The sequence below is a fragment of the Neovison vison genome, chromosome 11, assembly GCF_020171115.1.
Source record: "Neovison vison isolate M4711 chromosome 11, ASM_NN_V1, whole genome shotgun sequence".
NCBI lineage: Eukaryota > Metazoa > Chordata > Mammalia > Carnivora > Mustelidae > Neogale > Neogale vison.
Genome location: NC_058101.1, coordinates 4,223,365 through 4,242,286, shown reverse-complemented (window position 1 = coordinate 4,242,286; position 18,922 = coordinate 4,223,365). Strand labels below are relative to the sequence as shown.

The 18,922-nt window shown below is 45.1% G+C and overlaps 1 protein-coding gene across 1 annotated transcript in view; it reads left to right on the top strand.

Annotated features, from left to right (window-relative positions):
• BMP2K (BMP2 inducible kinase) overlaps positions 1–14,400 on the top strand; it is a 121,476-nt gene extending 107,076 nt beyond the window's left edge. Inside the window, 2 exon segments of the mRNA XM_044225690.1 lie at positions 13,043–13,636; positions 13,639–14,400. Of these exon segments, the coding sequence (XP_044081625.1) occupies positions 13,043–13,636; positions 13,639–14,345 (1,301 nt within the window). The 3' untranslated portion in view covers positions 14,346–14,400.
• The last annotated feature ends 4,522 nt before the right edge of the window (positions 14,401–18,922 follow it).

Here is an 18,922-nt window from a genome sequence, read left to right as displayed (position 1 = left end):
AATGGAATAAAGGATGGAATGGTCACAGGTGAGATGTTCATCTAGAAAGAGAAGGAAGGGTAGTCACTTGGCTAATGAGCACTGTTAATTTGTATTCACCAGATCTAAAGTACGTAATAAGTTGAAACTAAAAATAACAGATTTCCACTGACTGAACTATTATCAAGCTTCGATACACTATGTATAATTTTTCAGTTACAATAAACTATTTGGGGTCATTCGTTTTCCTCATAATAAAATAATCGAATCTACTGGAACAAATATTGTCTTCTTCTGTAAGATTTAGGAAGAAACTGGAAAAAGAAAAATGAATTCTGCTCAGTGAAAATACACTCCATCTAATATTGGGAGTGTCTGGAGATGCATAAGACAGAGAGAGAAAGAGAGAGAGTGCGCGCGTGTGTGCGTGTGGGTGTGCGCGTGGGTGTGGGTGTGTGCGTGTGTGTGTGTGTGCGTGCGCGCGCGTGTGTGTGTGTACACAGAATGCAGAATGATAGGTGTATGTGATAAACCATCTTACTTCAATCTGAGGGTTGACAATTACTGAATATAACTATTTTAGGTCAACCAGATGGAGAATGCTACTTGAGAATAAAGTAAATTTAGTCATGAAGCAGAATGCTATAAGAATTCAGCAAGTTTTAACTCCATTGGGAAAGTACGTTTAAGAGGAAGTTCCATTGTCCTAAATCTAGTGTTCCTTACACTGGTTTTGTTAGGAATTGTGCTCTTTTTATTTTGAAAGATAAAATTTCTGTGAGAACTTTTAATCTTAACTTTGAAGTTATGATGGATTAATTTTTGCTTCATTTTTCTTCAGTTTATCAGAAGTTTACAAAATTAGTTTTTGAACTTAATTTTATTAATCAAAATACTTATGTACTTTAAAAAGTTAGATTTAACAAGTTTATAATGAAAAAATTCACTTATCTGCCTGCTGCCTCCATGCCCTCATCCCTGTTCAGATTCTGTAGAGATGATTTTTCACTTCTGGTATTTAATACATCAGACTTACTCTGCTATCTTACTCTTCCTCTACACCTCCTCCCTCCTGGGGTGGGAGGGATCTCCTTTCTTCCCTTGGTTTGTTAGCAAAGCAGCCCTCTACTAGTTTCTTGAGAAACTGTGTGTGGGAGGAAAAGTTTTAAGCTTTTCTGCCTAAAAATATCTTTTTTCCTAACTGACACTTGATTGATAATTTGCATAAATAATTCTACACTGGATGTAATTTTCCCTGTGAATTTTTGAGGTATTGCTTCATTGCATTGCAGCTTAAAAAAAAAAAAAAAAAGGCTTCAATTAGTGGGAATATTCTCTGTGTCCCTACCCTAGGTCCCATATCTCTTCCAGAATACCTTTTCCTCCCATTTCTGTAACAGCTGCGAGTACTTCTGAGCTGGTACAGTCGGCTGACCACCTTGATTTGTTCACACAGACGCTTCTTTCTGATTCGTTTGGTGCGTTAGATTCTGCTACCGCGTTTTCAGGCTTTTCGGAAACTTAGGTGGAGATAACATTTTGATAGATCGTGTCTTAAATTGTTCAAACCTAGCTTTTCCTGTTCTTGTTTTAACATTTCTTTATGGGCCAAATTAAATTTTGTACATATCCATTTATGCAGAAATCAAATAATTATATCAAGAATATGTTTGGTGCTGTGTGTAAGGGTAATATCATATTTCCCAAAATGATATTTTAATTATCATGGAATTATATTTACCTTTTATGTCAGGTTACTAAACTGTTAGTAGAGTGGTATATCAGAATTCTAATACTGTAATTCCAAAACAACTTTGGAATTATGAAGTCCTGGGTATAAATCTTGGTTGTATCCCAGATTAGCCCTGTGATAAAAGATGTTGCCTAAGTTTCTTGGAGGGTTTCTTTATCTTAAACTGGAGATAATATTAGCTACTTGATGAGATTATTGAAAGAATCAAAGAGGAGAGTTACACAAAGCACAACATTCTCAGTGTTGCTATCGTGACTGTTGTTGGTAGTGTGAGTACATAATATGTTTACTCTTTACTAAATTTTAAAAATCTTTTTGTTAAATAAGTTGTAGCTGCTGTCTAGCTAGTAGTACTACAAAATTCCAGTAATAATAAGCTAGGATCCTCTTAACTACTGGTACCTTGAAATAACATGTACAGTCTGTTTTTGAAGGTTTTCACTACCAAGAACTATTTGGATAGTGCTATTCCTATTCTTATATAAGCATTAACTACCAGTACACACATAAAACTTTATTAAAAGCATGGGATCTATTCCCCCATCAAACCCATACACTCTCCCTTCTCCCGCAGGCATCATTTTACAGTTAGTTTGTATACCAACACGGGAATTGAAGTGCGAACTGCTTGATTTTAATAAACACAACTTCTGACACATAGAATATTTGAAGAATTTTGTTGACAGGCTGTATTAAGTTACTGAAGTTTTAGATTTCATATATTGCATTTCATTTTTAATTGGGTTTGGTACTTCCTCTTCCAAATCCCAGGTCCACTTCATGGTCCTCATTACCCAACACGAGGCTAAATTGAGTGTTAAGGTTAGGAAAGGTCACATTGTGTATAGCAGATATTTGTTGGGACGTAGACTGTTGCAGGATCGTCCGTTCAAATGCTGTGTCATTTTATAAGTGATGAATGTATTGCTTATATTTTTAGATTCTAGTAATTCTTGAAGATCAAGAATTTTGCTCTTCCAGGGTGTCGGTGATAATGGTTACCATTTATTAAGTTCTGTTTTATACATACAGTCAAAACTGAGGCTCAGAAAGTGCAGAGACTTGGTTAAGGTCAGATAGTTTAAGTTTATAAGTAGGAATCCAGCTCTGTCTGCTTCTAAACTCTCTTCTGTAAATAGTAGCAAAACAAAGATGTTGAGTGGCCTTTTTTAAATAAAAGTCTGCATAATAAAAATGTCAGTTTTGTAGCATTTTTAATTTGGCTGGAAAATACTGTTCACAGCTAGCATGATTCTCTTTTTATACTCAGGCCTTGTCACTTGGCCTGTCTTTGGAGAAACAGTCCAGATTTGGATAAAGCCTCCTAATGCACTGATGCTCAGTCCCGGCATGGTGCGTTGCTGGGAAGTGATGGCAGGCAGGATGCTGTCGGTTCAGAGTGGGCTTTCAACTCCCACAGCCCCTCCCTTGTACCCTAAATGATGAGACAACAGAAGGCATGTAATTACAAGAGCACTTTCCAGCCATTCATCCTCTATAATCTGATAGCAAAGAAAAGAACATCAAAATAAAATTTCCTTGAAGCTGGAAGCTTCTTATATGATTAAAAATGTACCACCTGTTTTATAACTGAAAGAGCTATCGTCTAAAAGATGGAAGCCTGATTAGGAGAGTATGATGCAAACTATGCCACCTCCCCCCCACATTTTTTGACATTTTCTAAATATTTTGAATTTTCTGATATAGTTTATGAAGGTTAATTTATGTGACTGAAGAATACATTATTTGCAATATTCATTTAAAATAATGTGGCATTAACTAGGATTTCACTCTTCTCCCCAAAGAGTATGAAAGAATACTGTAATAAATATATGAAAACTGACCTTAGAAATTTAACTTTTGAGTTTGGAATCCTCTCTGGGGCTGGGCAAGACTATGGTATTTTTGGAATTTTAACATCTAGAAATTTCCTTTTATAAAAACTCAGGCATGAAATGGATGGAATTATGTTCTGATATTATTTGGCAGATTCATGTCCGTAAATTCATTTGGTGAGTTAGGCTTGTTCCTCAGACCCTCCCAGTTGTTTCTACCGGGTTAGTCCCTTCCCGGATCGCGGGGATCAGGAGGAGCAGGCGCGTTTCCCTGCTGCTAAAGTGGACGGACGGTCAGCTTTCTGAAGCCGGGAAATGCTCTGTTCACCTTTGTGTGCCATACAGGACCTTGAGAAGTAAGTTCATTACTTCAGTAACCCAATATAATCTCTCTTTGTACACATACACATACCCTAGTATTTAATGAGATTTTACTAAGTAAAGTGAATATTATTTAATGTTCAGCTCTATCAGGTAAGTTCCGTTATTGCCTTTATTTTATAGATGAGGAAATGGATGCTTTTTTGGGTGTTTATCTTCTGTGGATTTTGTAAAGTTGAGTATTGGTTCATTTGGTGATGAAGCCTTATAGTAGTTCTAGACCTCAGGCCTACAGACTATAAAACACTCAGCCCAGGATACGTATTGTACAGTTCAGCAAAACACCGTCTGCTGAAGTGGAAACAATATGGGGCTTCCCCCCCCCCAGACACAGCTTTGTAAAGGAAATCGAAAGAAGTTTAGAACAGGTCTATGGTTGCATTTTGTCGGGTTGACAATGAGCTGTGTTGAGTATTTGCTGGTGAAGATACTCTACTGGTAGTTTAATTGTAGGATTTACAGGTGAGAGTTTTACACTAGTGTCCGCTGAAGTCTCTCTGACGTTGGGGTGTATGGCCTTAAGCTTGGATGTTAGTCAGCTTCTTCCTAGCTTCATATGCCTCATGCATAAAAAGACTCCGTCTCTAAAAATCCCTTCTAGTTTTTTGCTTTCAAATATAGTTGCAGCTATGAAATAGGATCAAGGTCACCGGCAGAAAGAAACGGAGAGAAAAGGGAAAGCCAGGCAGAGAGCTGGAGAGTAACCGTGCGGATCTTCGAAGTGGCAGGAGGGCAGGACCGTGATCTGACGTAGAGCAAGGGGGGCATTTTTGAAGATGTAGCTAAGAAAGGTGGAAAGATCGTAACAGTCCTTTGAAAGCATTTTCACCCTAACGTTGTTGTGCGAGCCTCATGGTGGGGAGTTAAGAGACCATGTCTGAAAGGCCCTTGGCACTGCGTTCGTGTGCTTAACAGTGTTCGTGCCTGTCCTCTGTGATCCGTTTCTCAGTGTCACTGCAGCATATGGCGGGCACTCCATAAATAATCATGAAACGATGGCGCGCTACGCCCGCAGTCCTGACTCAGCCCCTCCCTGAGTCCCCGCCAGCAGTGTGGGAAGCCCCTCACATATGTTCTCGCTTCAGTCCTTGCTACAGCTTTCAGAGGCGAATACTGTTGCCCTCCCTACTCTACAGATGAGGGAAGTGACCCGCGAGGCAGTGCACGAATCCAGGCCATCACAGGGCACTTCCATTCAGTGTCTTCTGCAGATAAAGGAAGGGAAGGCTGCTATGTGTTTTTATATAAACAGTTATCAGATGGCTAATGTGGCATTTAGATATGCAGTAAAAGCGCTATACTTGCCGTACTGAAAAACCGAACCATTGCTCTAGCTAGTTCTGACCTATTACCTTGCCGTTCTGTATATGACTTATATTAAGCCAGTGAAATACCTTTAATCAGCAGGATCTATGTGTTTAAGTATACTAGTTCTCTTGACATTTTAGTGATTTCACATTGTTGTAACTTTTTTTTTTTTTAAGGATTTTATTTATTTGAGAAAAAGAGAGCACACAAGCCAGGGGAGGGGGCAGAGGCAGTGGGAGAAGCAGGCTTCCCGCTGAGCAGGGAGCCTGACATGGGCTCCGTCCCAGCCCCAGGACCCTGAGATCATGACCTGAGCCGAAGGCACACACCTAACCGACTGAGCCACCCAGGTGTCCCTGTTGTAACTTCTCCCCCCAACACATTACTTGGAATTTTCCTGAGGGACCATTTACATGCTGCACAAGACAATTTAAAACTTTCATAACCCTTTATTGAATAATTTATCCAAATCTACATAGTCTTAGTCACTCCCTTTATTTTCAGGATTTTGTTCTGATTGGATTTTGGCTATTTGCAGAAATCAGACCAGCCTCAAAAGATAAGCATTACTCAAAAAGCTGAAATTTTGTAGTCTGTGGTTCCAAGGCACAGAGCAGAAATAATATCCTAACAGAAGCCATCCAGGTCTTCTAATGTATTTAGTTTAAGGAAAGGAAAGAAGAATGCCCTACTCAGAGCCAAGAATAAAAGTTAGTCAGTATATGAGAATGTACAGTGTACTGATTCATAGAGAAAGATAACTGAGGTATCTTTCTGGGCACATTCTAGACATTTTTTTATTCTTTAAATATATCTTTCTAGTGCTTATTCTAAATATCGCTTCCCTTCCACCCACTTGAAAAACGGTCATTTTTTATGTTAATAATACAGTTCTCAGTAAATATAGGGATTATTAGGATTTAAGATATATTGAATTATAAGGAAACATATTTAGGCTGTACTTTGGGGAAATTAAATAGTGAAATAATCCTGATTTAAATTTCATAGTAAATCACATGTGTAATATTTACTCTAATAACTAGAAGAAGCAGTCTGGCCCCAGGAGCAAACAGTAGGAATATCTGAATTCTTTTTTTTTTTTTTTTTAAAAAGATTTTATTTATTTATTTGACAGAGAGAGATTACAAGTAGGCAGAGAGGCAGGCAGAGAGAGAGAGGAGGAAGCAGGCTCCCTGCTGAGCAGAGAGCCCGATGCGGGCCTCCATCCCAGGACCCTGAGATCATGACCTGAGTCGAAGGCAGCGGCTAAACGCACTGAGCCACCCAGGCGCCCGGAATATCTGAATTCTTTTCTTTTCCTTTTTTTCCCAATTACAGGACTGTGTTTAGGCAAAGAAATAGAATGTAAGAGTTGATGGCATTTAACTGTGAAGCCACATTTTAAAGTACTATACATTGTACAGTGGATAACCAACTTTATAACCGTAGTACTTAATTTGACAGTCTTCCGTGCCTATGGAATAGGACTAAAAGCCTTAGAAATATGAAATAACCTCAAATTTTGTAAATTTCCCATTTCTTTCTCAGTTCTACTATAGTTTCACAATGAAGACAGGATGCTTCAGTAGATCACTTTTACTGAGAAAGTAGAGCCTTCTCTAGGATTGCTGTAACAAACAGCCTGGAATTGAACTTTCCCTCAGCAGGAGGTACTGGAGAGGGAGGACCGCATGCATTTACACTGTTGTAATGTAATAATGTAAATTACAATTAAAATTGTAATTACAATTACATAATTACATTGTTATAATGGTGCTTAACATTTAAGTTGCTTTTAGTATGCTGTCTGAAAAGTTAAAGTTCGCAGCTGCTCCTGATTCTCTTGTGAAAATGTGGGAGAAGAAAGGAATTTGGATTAATATCCTTGCTTGTCTCAGTTTTATAAAGGGGAGACAATAAAAGAAAGAAAACCCATTTTTCTATAACCAAAGAAAATTTCCCCCGTTGCCCATACTTTTTCCAGGGTTGTAATCTGAAACCGCAAAGATGGAATAGATCATTGTGTGCGTCTGTTCTTGGGTTTCTGAAAGCGGTCTTTTCAGTTTCTTCTCCTGTGCCCCCAACTACAGCTGTTTAAAAATCAGAGACAGTTTCTAGGATCCAGTATGCACCCTTGTATGTGGGTATACATTTGTGTGCCTACTTTTTCCTGGCCATTAAAGAAATATATATATGTTTTATGTAATCTCTACACCCAGTGTCAGGCTTGAACTCACCACCCTGATACCAAGTCACATGTTCTTCTGACTGGCCGACCCAGGCACTCATTTTCTGGCCGTTTCTAAGGTGGACCTGAACGCCTCTTGGATTAGCCGCACCAAGCTGCACTCATCTCTGGGGTGCCTGGGGGTTCAGTCGGTGAAGTGTCTGCCTTCGGCTCAGGTCCTGATCCTGGGGTCCTGGGATCGAGCTCCACGTTGGGCTCCCTGCTCAGTGGAGAGTCTGCTTCTTCCTCTCCTGCCTTTCCACCAGCTTGTGTGCTCACTGTCTCTCAAATTAATAAAATCTTTAAAAAAGAAAGAAAGAAGGAATTGCATCCCCCTTCCCCCTGCACTTTTACTCACTGTTGACCACTGGGTCCAGACAAGACCCTGGAAGGGTGGAATTTGGGGGATGAAGTCATTGAGTTCGGCCTTGTTCTGGAGGAGGTGCTGGTCGTGTACTCTGGAGTGATTGCTGGGCCATCTTCTAAGTCCTTTCTTTGTAACAATCTGATGAGTAGAACCTGGAATTATATTATTCCTTCATAGCATGATAATTTGTATATTTCCTCATATTATGCTTGAGGGTACAGAGTATTAGCTACGTTCTTGTCAGAGATTGTTACTGGATTAAAGTTCATTAGCTCTGTATTAATTATGTATAATGAATATGTAGAATGAGGGAATAACAGTAAATCCATAAAGTGAAATTTATATTAAAAAAGGAGAGTTTTCTTATTCCTTTTTCCCCTCAAGGAAAAAGTATATGATCATGGTTCTAGTTAAAATGCTGAAAAACTAGAAACAACCTAGAGGTAAATGTTAAATCTTAAAATGTTACACATACAATGCTTTATCATGTTCCTGTCAGTTAATAAGTGTATTGATACCTGTGAACATGCATTAAAAGTGGCGCATGAAAAACCCCACAAATTTTTATTTACGCTGAAAATTTAAAAGATGGAACTGGGGGTGCCTGCGTGGCTCAGTGCGTTAAGCACCTGACTCGATTTCAGCTCAGTCGTGATCCGTGACGTGAGACCGAGCCCTGCTGTGGTCGAGCGTGGGACTGAGCCCCAAGCAGGGCCGAGCGCGCAGCTGCTTAAGATTCTTTCTCTTTATCCCCTTCCCACCTCTCCCACCCCGCCAGTGCTCCCTCACTCTCTTAAAAAACAAAAACAAACAACAAAAACAAAAAAACTGTATAGCACTTAACATAAATCTATGCCTATATTAAAACAACTTCAAGAAACTGACAGTGCGGACAGAATGAGTAGGAAATGACGTATGTGTCTTGGAAGAGCACTAGTGGCCAGCTGGGTAAAGGAAACAGTTAATTTAGAAGACTGGGATTCAACTAGAATAACAAAGAGAAAGTCAACTGAAGGACTGTGTCCTATGTTAAATTTTCTAGAAGATCTCTATGCTCTAGAAACGGAATTTCCCTAAGAAATTGTAGAAACAGGGCTGCCTCGGTGGTTCAGTCGGTTGGGCATCTGCCTCTGGCTCAAGTCATGATCTCAGGGTCCTGGATCGAGACCCCCCACCCTTGGGCTCTCTGCTGAGCAGGAAGTCTGCTTCTCCCTTTCATTCTCCCTCTGTGCTCTTCCTCTCTCAAATAAATACAATCTTCCAAAAAGAAAAAAGTTGTAGTAGTAGTATTTTTTCAGAGTGTATTTTGCAAAATCGTTTATAAAGTTAATAGGTGCTACTTGTACATAAAAGTGTTTATAGTGAAGCAAATTTGGGAAGTCCTGGGTTTCACAAGATGAAGCAGATTTTTTTTGTATAGGACTTGGCAGCACCTTTAGTGAGCATTTTCCAGGTAGAGGCATATTAAAGGCAGCATTTTATAAACTCAGGTACCTGAGACCATAGAGCTGTTTGGTTCTTGTAAGAAGAAACATGTTCTGTGGATACAGGTTGGAAAACATTCTGGAATGTTCCCGGAGGTGTCCATGAGCAGGCGTGATGGGTACACACGGTGGCGCTCTGGGTGGGTAAGGAGCTTGAAGTAGTAAGTTAAACTCTATCCTAGAGGAACTGCCCACAGTGAGGGATGATTCTTAGTCTTTGCCGTTACCCTTTTTTTTTTTCTTTTGGATAAAAATTCACAAAAATTTTATAGCTAATCTAAAAGTAATCTCTGTTTTTAGTGAGTACAAGTAAGCGGTATGGAGGAGAAGTCGAACTCGAGAATCAGCATCTGATTGGGTTTTAATCTGTTAGGATTTCAGATAAGCCTGTCATAAATTTGTAAAGAGACAGCATTTAGCTCTTGGCTTGTTTCACGGAACTGGTGGATGAATAATGGATGAAGATGACATTGAAGTAGAAGCTGACGGTAGTTCTCGCTGTCTCCTTTCCCCTCCTCAGCCCTGGTCCTCACGTCACGGCTGCCAACCAGCTGCACGGGCTGACCAGAGCCGGTGCCACTGTCCGCTCTCGGCTTTGCCTCCCGGGCTCCATGCTCCCTGCTGCCCCGGGCACCCCCCTCTCGGCCGCCCGGGCCCTGTGCCCGCCGGTTGCGGTGCTGCTCCCCGGACTTTGCGGTGGGCTCTGCGGGCTCTTCTGCTGCCGGCGGCTCGTGCTGCGGCCCCGCACTTCCTCAGTCAAGTCCTCCAGACTCGGAGCTCTGCGCGCCCTCGCCCTGGGGGGACGCCCGCATCTCTGGTCTCCTGCACCTGTTTGCACCTAAAAGCCTCACGGCAACTCAAGCCCGTGTCCAAAGCCAAGTTCTTGATGATCTCCGCTTTCCCTCTTACTCTCTTCTGCATGACGGCGCCACCGTCCCCCCCAAGGTCCCTCCCTCAGGCTCTCGTCCTTCGCGTCCGCTTGGCCTGCCGCCACCGTGCAGGCCACCGGCATCTCTGGCTTGAATTTCTACCGTTTCCTCTTCCCTGAGCTGCTCGCTTCTCTCCGGCCTCGTTTCCCATACAGCGCTCAGTTGAATCCCGGTCTGAGCAGGACACCCATTTTAACAGCTTTCCGTTCCGTACTGAATTTAGGACGAATTCCAGACTCCTCCTCGTGCCGGAAAGGCACCTTCACAGGCCGGGGGTTTCCCCTCTGTTTCCTGCCCCGTCTTCCGTGGCATCTTCCATGGCATCCTCCGTGGCGTCGTCCGTGACCTGCCCCTTCCACCGCGGCCGTGCGCTGCCTGTTGTCCTCGAACGAGCCCATTGCTTTCTTGCAGTCGCCGTCACGCACGCCCTGGCTGCTCCTCGGAGCAGCTTGCTGCCCGTCCTTTGCATGGCTGGCTCCTTGTCACTGCTCAGTGTCAACCGTCCTCTCTCAGGGAAGCCTTTGCTGACTTTGCAGAGTAGGCGTCTGGACCCCTGCCCCCCCCCCATGACCTGCGCCCCTGCCCCGTTACTGCGGAGCGAGCTTGCACTCCTGTCTCTGTGCTTGCGCTGGCTCCCGCCCTCGACGGTACACCCCGGAAGGCAGAGACTGGGGTAACCAACATTCTCAGTGTAACCAACATTTTTTTTTTAATTAAACCTAAAAAAATGCAGTGACTGAATCCTTAGCTGAAAAAAGTCTACAAATGTGAAGAGTTCATTTTTGAATGTGACTTACTTTCTTGTGTTCCGAGTGTATTGGGTGCGCCCGTGCTTCTGAGCGCAGAGTAGTCACTACTGTTCATTTGACAAGTCCCGATTCGTGCTAAGTGAGGTGGATGACAAATAGGACCGTGTCTGGGAGCCCGTAATCGAGGAGGGAAAACAAGCAAGCAGACAGTAATCGTAATACAGTGCCATTGAGGCTGGTTCTGAGTTCATCACGAGCCCCCAATATGGGCATTTTTCTAGGGGTGTCTTTGCAGGGCCCTGGCATCGGCTGGGTCTTGAAACACAGCCGGTCCCCGAGGCCAGTCAGCTGGAAGTGCTGGAAGGACATTCCTGCAAGGGGCGGCGGGACGCCGGTAGGAAGACGGTCAAACAGCAGCGGGCCGCTTGAAACCCAGCTCTGTTGGGTTCCTCAGTCTCGGATAGCAAACGTAGAGGTTGGGTAGCAGGAGAACTCAGGTAGAGCTACATACTCGTGGAAGACATCAGGGTCTGAGGCTAAAGATGTGGGAGCACAGGATCTATAGAAGGGTGCCCTGGGCTAAGGGTTAGGGCTTTAGAGAGCCACTGAATGGGTTTAGGCTGGAGCCACATAATTAGTGTTTCAGAAACGTCATTCTGGTGGCAGGATAGAGGAGCAGTTTGAGGGATGCCATACCGGAGGGAATAGATTCAAGAGTTTAAAAACACTCTTTGGTGAGGAAGGAAGGTGATTTCCAGACTTCTGTTGATTTGCAGAACTAGTTAGACGTGTTGTCTACTGATTTAGTAGGAACTGGTGAGGAGCACATTTTAAGAGGAAAGACGCTCTCTTGAAATTGCTGAGTTTGGAGTAATAGGAGGATACATATTCATAAGTATTGGATAAGTAAGAGAAGTATTCCTGGTCAGTAGCAGAGCGAGCCAGTCGTGATGGTTAGCATGCAAGTATTGAAGACCACAGGAGGACATACAGAAGGAGAGAGGCAAGGACTGAACCCAGGGGAACATCCATGCCTTGGGAGATGTTGGTGAAAGAGAAGTCTGTGTGTGTGTGAGTCGCAAGGGATACGCAGGGAGGCAGGAGGACAGTAGTACTGACTCCTAACGAGAAGGTAAGAACTCAGAGTGTCCTATGCCACAGGGACCATGTTAGTAACAGGAAAGTGACCTGTGGTTGGATCAGTTAAAACTGATCCCTACATCTGGAAAATCAATTCAATACATCAGTGTCTTGGGGTGGCAGGATATCTTCATGTCACTAATGCAGTCTTTATTATATGCCATACAGTGAAATCGTAAGGCACTATATTTGATGCAGTTTTATTATGCATCGTACAGTGAACATATTGGTAGGTAAGTTTTTTTTTTTTTTTTAAAGGTAGCATGCTTTTAGTGGAATGTTTAGTAGTGAAGATATGATAGTTAAAGTAAGATGTGGCCTGTAGAGAAGGTAGGTGTCCTTGGTACGGTCTCAGTTCAGTACCTGGTCCTTGTCTTTGATCAGATTATGGGGTTGCACTCATGTTAGCCTAAGTCTTAAGATGACCAGAGGCTGATTTAAAAAATTACAGTGAAACATGACTGAGCAGACAAGCTCTTCCTGCTTGTTAATCTCTCTGGGAAAACTTTGTAACGGCCTTGAAATATAAGCAGAAAGGGGTTTGGTAAATGTGGGATTCTGAGGAGGGGCGATTTGCTGAATAATCTTACCTCGAAGGTGGGAGAAGAAAATCTGCCTGTGCTATAGTCCGAGGCCCCTTCTGGGTACCATCAGTCAAAGCCAGCCATCAAGGAGGGCCGGTGGTGGGTAGGTGGTGGGTAGGGTACGGAGGCAAGTAAATGCGTCTGCACTAGAGGACCTGGGCCCAACGAGGGAAGAGGTAACTGTCGTTTCCTGTAGGTGAGCGGGAAGGAGGGACTTGTCCTGCCTGGTGCCCTCGCCTTCGGTTTGGAGCAGCTGGGTCCCGAGGTGTGCTGGAATGCCGTAGTAACTGTTCTTTGACCCTGCAGGTTCCCCGGAGAAGAAAACGGAGCGTTCATCCGTGGGGGGCGCAGACGGCTCCGCGGACCCGATCAGGAACAGACGAGCAAGTCCGGTGGGTAAGGACCAGCGGGCCGGGAAGAAGAGCGCGCAGAGCCCCTCGCTGCGGGGTCCGCTGCGGGGTCCGGTGCGGCGGCGGACCGAGGAGTCCGACAGCGACTTTGAGTCGGACCCGCCGTCTCCGAAGAGCAGCGAGGAGGACGAGCAGGAGGACGAAGAGGTCCTCCAGGGGGAGCAGGGGGATTTCCACGACGACGACACGGAGCCGGAGAACCTGGGTCACCGTCCTCTGCTCATGGACTCGGAGGACGACGACGACGACAAGCGCAGCTCCGACTCCGACGACGAGCGCGCCGAGGTGCGGGGCGGCCGCGGCCAGTCGCCCTCGGACGGGGCCGCGGACGCCGCGAGGCCGGAGGTGGACGTGTTCGGCGCCGTCCCCTTCCTCGCGGTGCGCGCCCGGCAGCCGCGCCAGGGCCCGCGCGGGGAGGCGCGCCCCGAGCCCGAGGAGCCCGACGTGTTCACGAAGGCGCCGTTCGGCCCGCCGGGGGGGGCGACGAGGACGGCCCGGGCCGCCCGCGGAGCGTGGACGCGTTCGGCCAGACGCCCTTCCAGCCTGTCCCCGCGCCCGCGGGCAGCAGCGGCAGCCGCGAGGACCCGTTCGGGCTCGTGCCGTTCGAGGAGCTCGCGGGGGCCCCGCCGCCCCGGGCCAAGCCGCGCGGCCTGCAGAAGCTGTCGTCCCGCCAGCGGCGCCCCAAGCCGGACGCGGCCAGGGCCAATGGCAAGCGGCACCACGGCGCGGCCACCGCCGCCAGGAAGCCCGCCAAGCCCGCCTTCCGTACCCCCGAGCGCGCGCGCCGGCCCCGCAGGGCGGGCCGCCGCGACTCCCAGAGCAGCAACGAGTTCCTGACCATCTCGGACTCCAAGGAGAACATCAGCGTGGCCATGCCCGACGGCAGGGACCGGGGCGGCGGCCTGCAGCCCGAGGACAGCCTGCTGGACCCCTTCGGCGCCAAGCCCTTCCGTCCGCCCGAGCTGCCCTGGCTCGCCCCGCACCACCCGCCGCACCCGGGCCTGAGCGACCCGCGCGCCGACCACGGCCCCGTCCTGCCCGGGCGGCCCAGGGCGAGCTCGCGGCCCGGCGCGCTGCACAGCCCCGAGGCGCTGCGGACCGACGACTTCGGCGCGGTGCCCTTCACCGAGCTGGTGCTGCGGGCCGCGCCGGCCGAGCTGGACCCGTTCGGGGCCGCGCCGTTCCCCTCCAAGCAGTAGCGGCCGGACGCGCGCGGGCCCGCACGCCCGTCGCCAGAGCGTGGGTGGTTGTGTGGGTCCGCGAGAAATCGCGTCTGTCCGTGTGTCACTCGTCCCCAGCCCGTCGGAACAGGCCATTTCCAATGAACCAAATGGCGAGAGGAGGCTGCGCGCGGAGCCGGGGCCCCCCGCATGCACGGACGGCGCGGGCCACCTCTGCAGCTGTGTCGCCCCGGAGCGGGTCTGGACGGTCCCTCCTCTCCGAGCGGCGCGTCCCTGGGTGTGCGCGCTGCGGGCTCCTGGCACGGTCTGGCCGTGAAGACGGAGCGCGTGGGCCCGAGCACCGGCTGCGCTCGCGGAGCTCTCGGTCTCTCCCCCGCACGCGGTGTAGACCCCGGTTCTCGGGAGAAGCGCCGAGCTGCGGTCCCCGCGCCGTCCCCGGCGTCGTCGCGGAGGAGAGAGACGGACTGTGGCGCCTCGGACGGTCGCATTTTCCAAGACAAGTGCCATTAGGACGGAGCACCCCGCGGGCGTCCCCGACAAGCCCGGGGGACACGGGGCGCGCACGGGGTCCAGGAGGGAGACCGGGAACTTCAGGACACTCTGGTTCCCGAACGGCTTCTTGCTCCCAGTGTCGCCGTCGTGGGGAGTGAGGACAGGGTTGCAGGGACACTGTGCTCCAGGACAAACACATGTACCGAAACCCCGAGTTTTTGAGCCGTGTACAACATGAAATCGTGTTGCATCGAGTAGTGGACTGTACTGAGTACCACCTTCCCGGGACGTCCCCGAGTCCCGAGCAGCAGCTCCCCGGCTCGGTTCGGGCGCGAGTCCTGCAGCGCGCGGGCCGGCGGAACCCACGAAGCCTTACGGGCCGGACCCCGCGTCCTGCCGCAAGTACCTCTGCGCTGACCCGGCGGACGCTCGGGCGGCTCCAGGGCTCCGCGGGCGAGGAGCGAGCCGCCCACTCCCGCGGCCTGGCGCGCCCGTCTCCGGTGACCAGAGAACGCAGCTACCAAATTGCCTTTTTTTTTACACCCCAAATCCTAATTAGAAACTTGAGATTTTATAGAAATTGTCTAATAAGATAGAAATTACTATATGAATTAATGTGAATCCGGTATCTGTGCTTCCTGTGTCTCCAGCTATTTTAAGTTATGATTAACTGTTCTTCCCTGTCAACATTTAGAAGTTTCTAGAACTGTTAAAGCTATTTACAAAAAGGGGTGGAAACTAATTAACTGGCACTCTTCTTGATTGCTATACCTTAAACGAACTTTCTTTGAACCCAATTAAAGTCTATTTTATGAGTAATCTTATTAGAATCTCTTAATTATAGTGCCCCAGATGGAATGAGCTGTTTGCCTGTTTTCACAGTTCTAAACTTGGAAAGAAGCAAAGTATATGTGACTAAACTATATATTCATGTTTATTGTTTTTTTCTTTGATGTTTGAAATCAGATATAAATTTGTGGACAAATAGGGAAGCAATATGTGAATCACAGTGTAGCAGAGGCAGACCAAGCATTGTGTTACTGCTTAAGAATCGTATTTTTGGAGCCCCGACTGCACCAATTACTTGTCCTTGTGCCAAAGGCAAATACTATGTTTGCACCTTCTTCCCCCGATTCTCAGGTTAATACTGCTAATGCAAATGCTCAAGTAGATATTTTTCAAAACTTTACAAGGTAGACTCAAGTGATACTTTTCTTTCATTTAGTAAATTCATGAACTATATATAGTAGGTTTGTATCAAACAGATTTTTTTTTTAATGAAAATTTGTTGGTGGATGTGTACACAGTATGTTGACTATTTTAGTCCCTTGGCCTTGCTCTCTGCTAGACCTCATGAGTTTCTTAATTTAAAAGAGGCAGTAGATGGATTAATGTCTCCTTGGGATGTAAACATGAAATACTTAGATTGTGTCTGATACCAAGGCCTTGCTTACACTTGCTTTTCAATACACTGAACAATTGTAAGTGACTTAGACACTGATGTAGACGCTTCGGGCTTACAAAGTTGGATGGATTCTAAGGAAGCAGTTTTGACATGGTTTAAAATATTCCCATCCTTGTGTTTCTTGTATCACAGCCCAGTGACTTTCCTCTCTTGAGATTGTAGCTCAGAGGAACTATTAGGATTCAACAGGTGACCTAACAGGATAGAAATGGAGAGATTCCTGTGTGCTGACGTAAAGGCATTTTCCAAGGAGTATAGGATTTGGTTGCTTTCCATTTTTCATTATCTCCTCCCACTACTGTTAGGATGTAGGCCACTCAAGCAATGCCCAGGTGGTTCCCTCATGAGAGTTAGGAGACTGGAGCTCCCAAGGCACGGGAAAGAGCCTAACCCATACCTGGGACACAGCTTTCAGTAAACGTTTGGTACTGTTCTGGGATGGCCCAATGCTCGTTTTAAGGAAGGAAAGTTGAAATTGTTTTTCCTGTTATTAATCAGGTGTCCTCTGTGCTTTTGTAGTCCTAACAACCTGTAATACTTGAACATCACTAAGGGAAGTAAATTATGAAACTAGCAAAAATCTGAGGCCAAAGTTATTTCTGTCCTAACAGCTTTAATAATGCTTTTGATTTTGAATAACCATTGTTTAAAAGTGGACCATTAAGCTAACTTTTTAAATGTCACTTCAGCACAACTGTGTTTAAAAGATCAGCTTTTATGGCACTGAAGAATGTATCTGCTGAGACATGAAAGTTGCTTGGTGTATGTATTAGGTAGAGGAAGAAGGGTTTTAGGCCAGATGAAAAGTTTACTATTATTCAGAAGTATTGATTGGGAAATTCAGAAGACCCATGCCCTCCTGCATGTGTATTTGGGCGCAGTTATGACTTTTTTTGGAGTTGTAGACAGATAAACCTTCTGATCGCACCCACTTATTGTTCTAACAGTGACAGATTGTTGTCCTCCTGCAGCTGGTGGAGAAGAGTCAGGTGGAACCCCTCTTCTGCTCTGATGTTCATCAGGCAGAGCCATTTTCTGCTTAGTTCAAGTTTTGGTACTTCATATAAGCATTGCTAGAAGGTACACACATGTATTAGTATCACTAGTTCTGAGCAGTTTGGTACATTTGTTTTAATATGTGTAGAATGTGCAGTAAACTTTTTCTTCCTTTTAGCATACTCACTCATCATTGTTAGGTCTGATACTGAGCTGACAGATCTACTGTGACAATGAGATGACGTATCTACTGTGAGAATAAAAATTATGTCTGAAAACTTTTAGGCACCAGGGTGTTTATATATTGAGGAAAATATATAAACACACGCATGCATGCAAATGTCACATCTCTCTACTGTGGAGTTAATGTGAACTTTTAATTTTAAATGGAATTGCAACCACAATCATTACTAAAAGAACATTCACTCCTAGGGAGGTTTTACAAAAGCCACTAAAAGAATGAGGTAGATGAAAATGAAATGGGTTGTCATTTGGGGTTATTTTTATTTAAAAATTGTGCTACTTTTGAAAATTGTTTTTATTACTACTCTCTTTTTGTGATTGAAAGGACATCTAATAGTAAGCAGTATAGTAATAGGAAGCTACTTTTTAAATTGCTGGCAAACAGCTTTAAGTGCACTTTCTTTGATTACACTTCCATTTTTTGTTAAACTTGAATTTTCTGAAGGCTTTTATGTACCACTAAGCAAATAACTTTAACTTTTAATAAACCTGATTTACATGTTTATTATATTTCTAAAGTAACTTCAGTCCTCAAATCTAGCTGGGAAATTGTTTATGAGATAGAATGAATCGATTTTTTTTTCTTTCTACATCTAATTAAGCACTAACTGATTTTACTACTTTATTGCCTTTACATTGCTTATTATTGACTGAATTCTGTCCCTCATTCACTTTGTTTTGTTTGAAATTTAAAATTATTTTCTTACTGTATTTATCATACCTACTGTTTTAATAATCTGCTTTCTTTAAATGCAATAAATCCCAAATGGATGGCATATTCTTTGTAATTAGTGACTGGAGTTTTTCATTATTTGTCTTCAATGTTTTGGGTGTAGACTTCGATTCAGCTCTTTTATTCACACTACAGACATGAAAGCACCTATTGTTCTCCAACTAGTGGAATAGAAAAATGAATAGGATTAGATTTCTGTTCTCAGGGTAAAGCTCACAGTGTGGGATTTAAGTAGGAAAACATTGTAACCCAGCATTCTTGCAGCAAAAATACTTCATAGCACAATCTGTTCAGGAACTACAATTACGGATTATTACAATGACGAAGGTAAGGCAAAGCCTGACTCTGAAGTACCTTGTGAACGTCCGACATTGTTTTTGCATCGTGTCTAATCTATTGAAGCTTCTTAAAATCTGGTAACATATATAACTTAAAAAGTACTTGGTTAAATAAAATACTGTAATCCTTGATTATATCAGAAAAGAGGCTTTGGGATGTTAAAGAGAAAACCTGTTTATTGGCCTGGTGCTGGTCGGGGCTATGTCTGGCGTCAAGACCACATCATCTTAGGTTGTGTTTCACAAACGGGGGCCTTTAGACTGGTGGCTTGTGGAAAGATTCGTCTTGTCAGGAACTTTTTTTCTTTTTTTGACTTAGTAACATCTG